The 12885-nt window shown below is 49.8% G+C and overlaps 1 protein-coding gene across 1 annotated transcript in view; it reads right to left on the bottom strand.

Moving 5' to 3' along the window:
* LOC118991332 (2'-5'-oligoadenylate synthase 3-like) overlaps positions 1–12885 on the bottom strand; it is a 38138-nt gene that overhangs the window by 20223 nt on the left and 5030 nt on the right. The window contains 9 exon segments of the mRNA XM_037052602.1: positions 8–314; positions 1669–1824; positions 2506–2687; positions 6753–6989; positions 6992–7034; positions 8079–8392; positions 8763–8914; positions 9845–10080; positions 11299–11474. Of these exon segments, the coding sequence (XP_036908497.1) occupies positions 8–314; positions 1669–1824; positions 2506–2687; positions 6753–6989; positions 6992–7034; positions 8079–8392; positions 8763–8914; positions 9845–10080; positions 11299–11474 (1803 nt within the window).

Below are 12885 nucleotides of genomic sequence, written 5' to 3'. Positions count from 1 at the left end.
CCCTCACCTAGGGCATCAAAGGCCGGCAGCACATCGAAGTCCACACTCTGGTCCAGCATCGTCTGCGACGCCAGCGAGAAGCTCAGCACACGGGGATTCTCCCACCTGGAGATCTCGAACTTCACTTCGAACTGCTGCTCATGCTTGCATCTCTCCAGCTGGGCTTGGATCTCCGAGATGATCTCGATGACGAGCCTGCTCCCCTGATTGCGCCTGCTCCCCTGATCGGTGAACTGGTGGAAGCAGCTGAGGAACACCACCAGGTCGGCATCGGAGCGTCCTCGCAGCGCGGTTCCTTTGGCTGAAGAGCCGCCCTGGGGAGAACATGGCAGGTGGCTTGAGCCCTGAAGTATGGCTCGATATCCCCCTGCCAGAGCCTATGGGCTTTGGGTTCTGAGATAGGAACTTGCTGTGTGACCTTGGGCAAGTCACCTAACCTCTCTGACTTAGGTCTTTACTATGGGGTTAACACATGGCACAGTTGCGAGAAAAAGAAATGTGCAAGACAGAAGTTTAAGCCCTCCAACAAATGTGAAGTTTCCCATGGCATCATGTTTGGGGGCTGGGAGGGATTTAAGAGTTTTCTTTCCTCCCTCTATCCTTCCCTCCCTCCCTTCTTCCTTTTTTCCTTTCTTTCTGTTTATTTTTAGGACTGCAGTTGGTTCTCAAGCCTGTCCGCAGCAGGAGAGCTTTTAAAAATGACTGAGGCCTGGCTCCTACGTCCCTGGACTGTGATTGAATTTTCCTGGGAGGGGGCTTAGACATCAGTATATATCGATTTAAAAGCCTGCCTGTGATTCTCAGTGAAGGCCCAGGTGAGTCAGCATATTGTCCTCAAGGGTTATGGATGAGGAAGGCAAGGATCAGAGAGGAAATGTTGTTTGTCTGGGGTCACACAGCAAGTCACCAGGCTAGCACCTGTCACTAACACTGTTTCCAGAGTTGACCTGTGTCTCCCTGTGACTCCAATCGTGAGCCAAGGTCATATCTGCTGCAGCAGGTAATGTGACTCAATGAACCCCTAGCATCCTTTCTACCTTCTGGGATCAGCATTGGGTTTCCTTTGGGGGAACCATCCCTCCCCCACACTCCACCCATGAAGTCCCCGTAGGGCTGACTCCAGTGACCATGTGACCCAGGCTTGGCTGGTCCGCACATGATGCCTCCCTAGCCCTAGTGATTGGTTGAGGGATATATCACCAGGCCAACAAAACCCAACTCCAAGACTTCTTTGAACTGTGAGAAAAGAGAAATCTTTTTCTAGAAGCTTAGAGATGCCAAGGACCATCATATGGACAGAGCCTGTCCAAGACAGAAGACAGAGCCAGAGCTAGAAAGAAAATCTGAGTCCTGATTATCTAGTATGGGCTCCTGGATTCCGCTGTGCCTGAAGGCAGTATATTCTAGGGCCTTCCATTGACATCAACTGACACATTCATTTTATTGCTTCTTTGGAGTCAGCTGTCATGAGCAACCAAAAGAAGCTTCTTGGGCATATATGGACCCAGCCTCAGCCATCCACCCTTGACCGTGTTCTGCTTTCTCCCCTGTGTTTGGCTTTGTGCCATCTGCTGTAGGGGTTACAGAAGTGGGTCAGGCCTGGTTTGGGCTGAGGTGTGATCACCAGCCTGCAGGACCCTCTTGGCCCACAGCTCTCTGGGGACTCACCTTGACCACCTTGAGCACTTTGATGGGAAAATTCTTGAAGCAGTTTCCTCTCAGAAATGAGCAGATGGTATCAATAGCTTTGTGCACTTGACCCAGGAACTGGTGGTTGGGCTGGAGAACGTCACTGATGAACTTGTCGAGGTCCCTGGCTGGAGTCTGGTGGGGTGGGGGAGGCCTGGCTCACCCTCTCATTTTACAGCTGAATCAACTGAGGTCTGGGAGGTGGTGGGTAGTGACTTGTCCAAGGTCACAGAGTGAGACCAAGCAGCTTAGACTAGGTCTTTGCCTAGAGTCTCTCCTCAAAGGATATATGGGGTGGTCATAGAAGAATGGGGTCTGTGACATATTCATTGTGATATTTCAACACTCATCACAACAGTTAGCAATAGTGGGCGCTCAGTAGATGGTTGAGTAAATGCGTGTGTGAATGTGCGTTGGCATTTAGACAGGCGTTTGCTGGGGGAACTCTGAAAGATGCTCCGGATTTAGCATGTGTTGCAAAGACGAGGGTGATGGAGGAACAGCAGGAGCAAAGGCGTGGAGGTGAGCAAGGACCGGGAAAGCAATAGTGGTGGGAGGAGCTATGGCTAGAGAGGGGCAGCAAACCCCAGCTGCAAGAAATGAGGATTTGGGGACTTGGTGGAGAAGGGCTGCTATCCCAGCCAGGGGCTTCTGGGTCTGGGCAAGATCTGAAGGGTTGAGGGGAAGGTCCTTCTGCTTGGGATAGCCAATAAAAAGCAAAGCAGGGCACACTGGCTGTGTAGGCAAGAAGCTGATTGGCCAAGGCGGTTGCCATGGCAGCAACTGATTCCCAGAAGGAGCCCAGTAGTCCTAAGGCCTCACCTGGCGGTCCCAGTGCTTCACCAGCAGAATCAGGTCCTTCAGCTTGGCTGGGCGGGTGTTCAGGAAGTTCCTCCGCAGCTCCGCGAAGCAGGCTGCGTGCTCACCCTCCTGGAAGCCGCTATCCAGAAGGGTGCAGTAGGTCTGGGGGGCAGGCTTGGTGCCAGAGCTGAGCTGCCCTGTGGATGGTTGAAACACTCTGAGTAGGCATTTCTAATTGACGTCAGCAGCACTTCCCAACTCAGCCACGCACCACCAGCCTTTAATATTTGGACATTCATTATATAATGTTGCAATCAATAATACACAATCTATAACATAGAAGAACAATCAGAACTCTTACTATTTTTAGCAGCAACTATGTGCTGCGTGCTTTTCAGTCATTGCTGCTAACTCACCCGATAGCTTTGCACGGTGGATAAGCTTGCACCCAAACAAGCTATGTAGCAAAGTGGTTAAGCAAATGAGCTTTGGAGGCAGACAGGCCTGGGTTCGAATTCTAGCCATGGAACCTTGCCTCTCTGGGCCTCTGTTTCCTCATCTGTAAAAGGGGGATGACACCCACCTCATAAGGCTATGGTAAGAATCACATGACATCTACAGGTACAGTGCTCAGGACAACAGTTAAAACATACAGTGTGCTCAGCAAACACGAACTGTTGCCATGATCAATATCATCCCCCAAAGGGAAAACCAAAGCACAAAGAGGAAACTGGAATGAGTCCCAGCCCATTCATTCATCCTGCTGGAACTCTGGATTACATGCCTTCTCCACAGCAGGTGGCTAAAAAACATCACCTACTAACAGAGAAAGGCTTCGAGGAAGCTTGCTGCCATGGTCCTGCGGGGGGCAGGGAGGGCTGAGGAAGAGAAAAGTCTCCCAGGAGAAGAGGCAACCCCACCCCATGTGAGCCTGAAGTCCATGTCTACAGAATCTGCACAGGAAGGAAACCCTGGGCTACTGAGTCGGTGGAAGACTGGCTTGGGAATCGGTAAGACTCTTGGAGCTCAGCTAGAAGCCAAATGAATGCTCGGTTCCCCGAGGGTATTTCTCCAACCTCTGGAGCAGAGGGAACTCCCACAGCCAAAGGAAAGAAAAGCTCCGATAAAAAATTACGAAGGACACGAGGAAATGGCCCACCATGAGGGAGAGTCGGGTACCACAACAAACAGGAGAGTGATTGCTTTGGGAGCCTGAGAGAATAGGCCAGTCCGAGAGGCTAAAACAAGCGTAACTAAAATCATTAAAGAGATAAAAGACCCTGGAAGCCACAGTGAAAGAATAGGAGCCTATGAACAAACAACAAGTTGACTTGAGAAAAAGCTAAAGAGAACTTCCAGAAGTGGAAAATAAAGTCACTGCGATTTTTAAAAAATTAAGGTTAGGTAACTGACTAACACCTTTTTGAAGACAGTAAACTGGAAGACAGGTTTCTGAGCAACTAGCAGCCGGCGACCCTGAGAGATGGGGAAACACAGGAGTGATGGAGAGGCGTGGAGGACGAAGTGAGATGCCGTCAAATAGAAGTTCCAGAAGCGGAGAACATAGGAAACAGGAGCGGCAGGATTTGAAGAGACACAGGGAGACGCGTTCCCAAAACTAAAGGCAGAATCGCCTCCTCAGATTCAATAAGCACAACAAATTCCAAATAGTCTAAGGGAGAAGAAATCAGTATGCCCATGTATCAGAAACTGAACAATACTCTGGACTAAGAAAAGGCTTACCGAAAAGGAAAACCAAAGTACACACACACACACACACACACACCATCAACAAAGAAGTAGACATCCGACTTCTCATCAGCAACCGTAGAAACGAAGAAGACGGTAGAAACGGAGGAGCACAAAGGTGAAACGTTTCCTCCAGGAGTGCAGCGGACACAGAAAGGGTTTTTTTGGCACAGTCTGAGAAAATGCATCCCCCAGAAACCCTTTCGGAAGAAGTGCTACCACCAGTTCTGTTTCTGTAGGAAGGAAACGAACCCAGAAGGAAGGACAGGAAAAAGGAGAAAATGTTGCGAATCATGTTCATTCATTTTCCTTTGCACAAGGTATGAAGAAAAGCAAAAGAAAAGTGTCTTGTATGTTAGTTCTACTATACTATTAATGCCCTCAAAATTGTTACATTATTGCCCTGGCTGGGTAGCTCAGTTGTGTAGAGCGTCATCCTGAGATGCTCAGGTTGCAGGCTGGACCTCCAATCAGGGCACCTACATGAAGGGACCAATGATGCATAATTAAATTATAAAACACTTTATAATTAAATTAGTGGAACAATGACGGAATGTTTCTCTCTCTCTCCCTTCTTCTATCTCTAAAAAATTCAATAAATTAAAAATGATCATGTTACTATTGTTTGTTCCATTTTTGTCTTCTAGTTTTTTTTGCTATTTATAAAAGGTACAATTAAAATTTGATAACATACTCTTACTATTTATAAAAGGTACAATTAGAATTTGATAACATACTCATAAAAAATGGAAAAAGGTATTTCAGGAAAACACTCTCAAAGGACCACTGCAGCACTATGAATGTCAGACAAAATGCTTTAAGGCAAAGAAATACTTTAGAGATAATGAGGGTTATTACTTAATGATAAAAGGAACAAGCCAATAAAAACATAATTATATACTTACATGCTCCTTAATAATATAGCCTCAACATATTAAAATCAAAGCTTTCCGGCATTACAAGGAGAAACTCGTAAACTGCATTCAGAGGAGGAGATTCTGGTCTCCCATTTATAAATCCATAGACCAAGTGAGGAAAAAATAAGTGATCAAGATCTGAGCAAAGATCATAAGCCAGACCTAAAACATCCATCCAGAAGCCTACAGTCAGCAGTGGAGAGCATGCATTCTATTCAACCCCGGGGAACCTAGGAAGTGCCACCAAATTCCAAAGAACTGATATTTGGGAGGTACATTTTCTGACTACGATTAAAAAGAGAAAAAGGTAACACAGGGAGTATGGTCAATAATATTGTAGTAACTGTGCGCGGCGTCAGATGGGTACCAGCCATATCGGGCGGGGGGGAGTCGCCTCATGGGGTAGGTAAGTGTTTAATCACTACATTGTGCACCTGAAACTAATATAATACTGTATCATATTATATGCCAACTATAATTGAAAAAATAGAAAAAGATGACTAAGTGCCCAAAGTACGCAAATGAACAAAACATTCCTTTGAAAACCCACTTCCAAATATTCACGGGTGAAAGAGCAAATCGTAATGTCGTAATTAAAAGTACAAAAGACTTAGATCTGAGCGACAATAAAAATTATCCATATAAAACATTTGTTATGAAGCTAGCGTGGATCTTTAGAGGGAAATGGATCGCCTTCATTGCTTTTCTTAAGACTGACTATTCCTAAGCTAAGATTTACCTCAAAAAGTTAGAAAATGAGTCATAAAGTAAACCCTTCAATATAAGAAAGGAAATTATAACACATAATTCTCATTCTGAAAACCCCCCAAACAGACTTGGAGAATTGTTAACACTTATTAAATTGCAATTGGATTACATGGGTGTGTGATGTCTGTAGTTTTCTGTATGTTTAAAACACTTTATAATTAAAACTGTAGTAGCCCTGGCTGGTGTGGCTCAGTGGACTGAGCACAGGCTGCGAACCAAAGGATCACCGGTTCGACTCCCAGTCAGGGCACATGCCTGGGTTGCAGGCCAGGTCCTCAGNAAAATGAGCCATAAAGTAAACCCTTCAATATAAAAAAGGAAATTATAACACATAATTCTCATTCTGAAAACCCCCCAAGCAGACTTGGAGAATTGTTAACACTTATTAAATTGCAATTGGAGTACATGGGTGTGTGATGTCTGTAGTTTTCTGTATGTTTAAAACACTTTATAATTAAAACTGTAGTAGCCCTGGCTGGTGTGGCTCAGTGGACTGAGCACAGGCTGCGAACCAAAGGATCACCGGTTCGACTCCCAGTCAGGGCACATGCCTGGGTTGCAGGCCAGGTCCTCAGTAGGGGGTGGGAGAGAGGCAACCGCATGTTGATGTTTCTCTCCCTCTCATGCTCCTTCCCGTCCCCTGTAAAAATAAATAAATAAAATCTTTTTAAAAAATGAAAAAACTGTTGTAAAGTTTTAAAAGTACTAAATAGTTATGGATGGACGATGATGCGTTTCCAACACCTGGTGAAGGGGAATTAGGATCACAAAGAGGACCACAGGAGATGTTCCCAGGTCCCTGCGGGGCACAGGCTGGGCGCCCCTCACCCACGGCATCAAAGACAGGCAGCAGGCTGACATCCGCCCAGCTTTCTAGGGCCGGGGACACTACCTGGAACTTCAGAGCCTGGGTCATGGTCTGCTCTGGAAAACTGAGGGTCAGGCCAGGGACCGGGTCCTGTCACCAGGATCCCAGCTGTGTCCACATGTCATCAAGAATCACTGCGCGGAGGGGGCCCTGGTCCTTGTAGTTCTCCAAGCAGTTGAGGAAGATGACAAGTTTGGATTGCAGCCTCCCCTGTGGTCCGTGCCCCTGCCGAATGAGCCCCCCTGCAGAGAAAAGAGCATCTCAGACCGGTGACTCTATCTGAGCCTGGGTGGGGGAGTGGTTAGACTGTGGCCCCGCCGGCAGCCCCCCACTGTGGCCCTGAAGCTGTTCTCTCACTGCTGTTGGGTCTTGGGGACACCAAGACAGATGCAGGCCGCATAAGCCTGGTGACCTCTGACCGTCAGAAGCCAGGCAGAGACAGACTACCTCTGCCTGCTTTTACCTTCCGACCCACAAGGCTGTGCAAAGTCAGACGATACACAGCAACAGACAGCAGAGGTGGCTGGGGGGCGGGGAGGGACCAAGTGGGGGCAGTGGTCAAAGATTTTAGCCAAACATCTGCAGTACATCTGGATCACAGGTCCCAAATTGGGGTCTTGGGGCCACCAGGGGTCTGCAGATGTACTGGGCCTATTTCAGTTAATCAGTCCGTCTATCTGTCCACCTGTTCATTCACCCATTCAGCAGATGTTTACTGAGTGATAACATACAGGGGTGTGCAAGTGGATAGAATTACTCTCCTCCTGGTACTTAATTGCATCAGGAGGATGGGGGAGGGGAGGAGGCAGCAACAGTCAGCAAACAGCAGCCCCCAGAAAGTGCTAAGTGCGGTGTGGAGGCCACAGCAAGGGGACTGGGAGGGAGTGGCGTAGAGGGTGCAATTGTAACCTGAACCGCTGGGCCTCCTTGAGAAGGGGACCTGGACCACAGACTTAAAGGAGGGGAGGGAGGGAGCCAAGTGCATGGGGGAAGAACATTCCAGAAAGAGAAAACAGCCTGTGGGGATGTGTGCCCCCTGAGCTCAGGAGAGCCAGGGGATGAGAGGCCTCAGCAGTCTGCAAAACCACGGAGGATTTTGTGCAGAGAAGGTAATTGACCTGACTATGGTAATGGAGGTTTAAAAAAAAAACTGTATCATTAAAAAAAAAAGCTTGCACATAAATATGTACCTCCAGCCAGCAAACTACCCTCCAGGGATGTCCATTCCTGTCTGCCCCCCCGGGTGTGTCTGAGACTTCTTCCCGCCCCCGTGGTGGTCCTCCCACTAGGGTCCCGTCCATGTCCCCCTTGCTGACCCTTGAGGCCTTGTGGACACACTTCTCACGGAGGCAGCCCAGGACGACATCGATGGCCTTGCTCACCTGCCTCTGGAACAGGGTGTTCAGCTTGAGGCGGTCCTGAACCAGTGCAGAGGGGGCAATGCTGGCCACAGTGGAGGAGACGGGGCTGGGCAGAAGGGCCGCCTGTTCCCTGCCCCTGGGCCCACAGCACCGAGGCCGCTGCTGTCCCCGGAGGGCTCCCGGGCCAGGTCTTGCAGGATGAGGAGGCCCAAACCTGAGCTCCCAGAGCGCGGAACGCCCTGGAAGTTTGTGGAAGGAACTGTCTTACACGTCTCTCGCCAGCCCCCTCCCACTGTGTAGTCAGGGTGACTGAGGCTCAGGGAGGGGAAATGAGAGGCTGTCCAGGTGGCGCCTCTGTGGGATTACAGAAGGGGCCCTGATGATGGGGATATATTATAAAAACGTCCCCCTGCGGTGGGAGAACACAGCTTGGTAAGCAGGGAGTAACTGTGCAAAGATTGGCCATTAGATTGTTTCACATGCCTGCTGTCCTCCCCTTTTCAACCCAGGACCACAGCCCATGGACCCCAGTGCATAGTAGATGCTCAGAAAACACTGAGCACATAAATTAGGCATACAACCCAAAAAGCCCAGGAGGCCCTCACTCACTGGCACCTCCCAGGGCGTCACAGCGCCCCCTGCAGCCTACAGAAAAGGAGCTGTCACAGAAGGACTCCGCCTCTTGGGCCAGCAGATCCCAGGCCCAGGCTGCCCCATTCCCCAAGTCCCAGGTGGGGTCAGCCGGGTCCAGGATCACAGGCCTGCAAGTCCAAAGGGACAAGAAGATTCTGGCTGGTAAGATGGTCAAGGCCACGGGCTCTGGAATCAAGCCAGCCTGGCTCCAATCTCAATTTGGCAACTTTCCAGCTGTGTGACCAGAGGCGGGTGATGGACTTCTCTGAGCCTCGGTTTCCTCATTTTCAAATTGGGGACAATAGCAATGTCTGATATGATGGGCTGTGGTGGAGATGAAATGACAGCAATGATCCTCAACTCCACCTGCACGTTAGAACCACCAGAGCCAGCCCGGCTATCTCTGGGTGACACCCTATGACTTAGCAATTTCATGCCTACATAGAAGCCCAGCACATATGCGCATGCACTGAAATACAAGGCCGTTGATCACAGCCCTCTGGGTAACAGCCCCAGCGTGGAAACACCTCAGACAGGCATCATAGCTAGAATGGAGATCCCATTGTGATAAGCCCACACAATGGAAGAGAATGGACCACAACTCCCCACAACCACATGGATGAATCCTGGAGACTTCACTGGAGGAAGAGAAGACAGATACACAGGGCATCCTGTGGGATTCCATTTAAATCTGATTTCAGAACAGAACTGAACTGGTAACGGAATGGGGTCCCCCTTGGAGGGGAGCACGAGGAAAGCTCCCAGGGGCCTGGAATATTCTGCCTTGATCTAACGGGGGTTTCACAGACGTGTCCCTTCACAGAAAGCCATCAAAGTGTGTTCTAGGTCACCAAACGCTCATGTGTGGAACATGCAGTATGTTTCTAAGAATGCCCCCAAGAGATTCTGATTTGTACCTGGGCCGAATCTGCTGAACTAGACAGTGCGTGCGTGGCATTTGGCTTTGGCCCTCAGCAGACATGACCCGCTTCATCCTGGTTAATTGCCTCCCTGTGACCCAGGCACGGGAGAGCGGGTGGCAGGGTGCTAGGAGGTACCTGGGTCTCTCAAGCTGGCGAAGCAAGAACTCCTTAACGTCAGGGTCCTCGAAGCTGTGGTTGGTGGTCCAGAAGACACGCAGGTGCTGATACTGCTGGATCAGGCCCAGGACTGTCTGGAGGCCTTGGGCCAGGCTGAAGGCATCCTTCCCACAGCCCTTCTCCCAGGCGAAGATGGTCAGCAGTTCCAGGGCACAGGCTGGGGGCATCTCCCTGCTCCCCTCCTGTGGGCACACCTGAAAGAGGGCGGGGCAGGGCGCTCAGAGGATGAAGGAGAGAGGACTGCTACTTCTCTGCAGAATTCTGGGGCATCTCTCGGTCTCTGGGGTGGAGACCCAGCAGGCTGAGCCTGGGACGAAAGGCTGTATCTCAAGCCTGTTCCCAAAGCCATCTGGTGTTTCTCATCTGCCCTCACTGCTGGGACTTCAGCAATGGCCTTGGCTCATATAGTGGCAGTGGGGAGGGAGAGGCATAAGATTCAAGCCCCCAGGAGCGGGGAGCAGTCAGGTGAGGCCAGCAGGTAGATGGAGACTGTTATTCCCCCAGTAAAAGCACGGCAGAACTTGCCCAGGGCCACAGAGCAAGTCCATGGTCAAGCAAAAATTGGCACGTGGCATCTCCTCATTTCAGACCTGCTTTAGGATACGTGGTCCAGCAGGAGGACCAAGCCATGTGCCTTAAGACTTTGGGCAGCCTGTTCCCTCTTTTGCAGTTACAGGCTGGGTCCCACTTCCCCCATACACAGCAGTGTATTAACAGGCATGCGCAGTGCTGGGCGGCCTTCCTGAGGCTACATAAAACATCCCAGATAGTTCCAAAGCCCTAACTCTGAAAAGAAAGTCTCAAGCCCTTTTAAAAAGAAACATGGGAGAATAACTTTAGAAAGTCAGAACAGGCAAAGGCTTCTTAAACAAGATCCAAAAAGCACAACTGAGCCCTGGCTGGTGTAGCTCAGTGGATTGAGCGCAGGCCTGCGAACCAGACGATCGCGGTTCGATTCCCAATCAGGGCACATGCTTGGGTTGCAGGCCAGTTTCCGGCAGGGGTCAGTTCCCTGCAGGGGATGCATCAGAAGCAACCATACATTGATGTTTCCTTCCTCTCACCTTCCCTCCCCCTCTAAAAGATAAATAAATTTAAAAAAAGCACAAATGACATGAGGAAAAAGACGAACACAAATGATTACATTAAGACGCAAACATTTGCTGTGACAAAAGGCTTATAAATAAGGTGAAAGTATAAGCCACAGAGAGACGAGATTTGCAGACCCACCATATATAAAGAGCTCCAACCAATCAAGGGAGGCACCTGTAGGAAATAATGAACAAATTATACGCACATACAATTCCCAGGAACAGGAAGTGCTGCCAGACAGAAGGAAATATCCGCGCTGTCAGAGACACAAATTCAAACCGTAACATGCCCGGAGCAAGGACCCTCACTAGTGGCCTCACCTGGCGGTACCAGTGCTTCACCAGCAGAATCAGGTTCTTCACCCTGGATGCCTGAGTGTTCACGAAGTTCCTCCGCAGCTCCGCAAAGCAGGCTGCGTGCTCGCCACCCTGGCAGCCGCTGTTGAGGAGGGCAGAGTGGACCTGGGGCTTGGGTCTGAGGTGGGAGCTGAGCTGCCCTGTGGACATGAGTGGACATGAAGGCCTGTGAGTGAGGAAGGGTGCTGGGGACCCAGGAAAGGGGGCGGTGTTGGTGCTGAGCTCAGCTCGGGGAGCAGGCAGAGAGGGAGGAGGACTTGAGGGCGGGCACTGGAGGATGCGGAGGAGAGCCTGGAGCTTCTCAGGAGGCAGGGAGGAAAGCTCTGGACCAGAGGGAGGGTCCTGGGCTCCCAAATGACCAAGCAGCCCCCAGAGGATGGAGAAGAAGGGCAGCCTCACTCCCAGGAGGTGAAATAGGAATGAGGCTTCCTGCTGAGTCGGGAATCCTATAGCCCAGCAGCTCTTTCCTCCCGGAGGCTCCCTCAGGCTATACTCAAACACCACTGAACACACCTTTTATTAATTGGAACCGTGAGAGAAGAAGTGACGCCAGAGAAATATGAGGCGAGAGGTTCTGATTCCTTAGCAGTAATTGCTAATATTGTCTGCGCACTGACAACATGCCAGGCCCTGTGCTGAAAGTTGTACATGAATCCCCTCATGGATTCCCCACTAAAACCCTACAATTCTTCACCTCATTTTATAGCTGTGGACACTGAGGCACGAAGAAATTCAGAGCTCTGCCCGGGGTATCTAGCGGGAGACAGGGCTAGAAGGCAGAGCCGGCTGACTTTACGGTATGTGCCCACCTCCCCGGAGTCTGGCTCGGGGGAAAAGTAAACACTCTCCGTAACTTCCTAGGTTCCTGACGTCCCTTATTTGCTGGGTGACTTCGGGCGAGTTACTGTATGTCTCTGTGCCTCAGTGCCCCTATTCGTAAAGTGGAAGGCAAGACAGTCAGATTTTGTAGGTTTGTTTTGAGGAGTTCCTAAGATAAGACACGTCAATTGCTTGGGAAAGTTAAGCACTGGATAAGGAGTAGCTATTTTGATTAATAATAGGGCGGGTGGATAGGCACGGGAGGGTGTGGCTGTAGCCAGGACATCGTAACCCGGGATAAACTCAAGATAGCTACCTCCCAGAACACCATGATACATGATAATAATACCAATAAGAAGAAGAAGAAGACTAGAAATAAGAATAGCAAGCCCTCACCTAGCCCTAGCACGTGTCAGACACCATTCTAAGTTCATTACATGTATTAACACACACAGTCTTTCCCAGAACAAATTTCTATTGTCCTACGATTACTATCTGCGTTTGACAGATGCAGACCCAGAGGCGTATCATCATATTAAATCATGCACGGGCATATGACAAAGGAGAGTGCAAAAATCACATCGATGCTTTTAAGGTAAAATATGAGATTCTGCAGAATCTGCCCTCTCCTCTGGGATCTCTGTGGAAGGGCTGAGCTGCGCTCGGCAGGAGCCGAAGAAAATTGTCCCCAGTTGCTTGAGCAAGAGCCAAGCATCGTGGCTGCAGGACCAC

This window comes from Sturnira hondurensis, unplaced genomic scaffold, assembly GCF_014824575.4.
Source record: "Sturnira hondurensis isolate 20B ecotype Veracruz unplaced genomic scaffold, ASM1482457v3 Scaffold0007406, whole genome shotgun sequence".
Classification (NCBI taxonomy): domain Eukaryota; kingdom Metazoa; phylum Chordata; class Mammalia; order Chiroptera; family Phyllostomidae; genus Sturnira; species Sturnira hondurensis.
The sequence above is the reverse complement of the archived record's forward strand: the minus strand, read 5'-3'. Positions and strand labels throughout refer to the sequence as shown.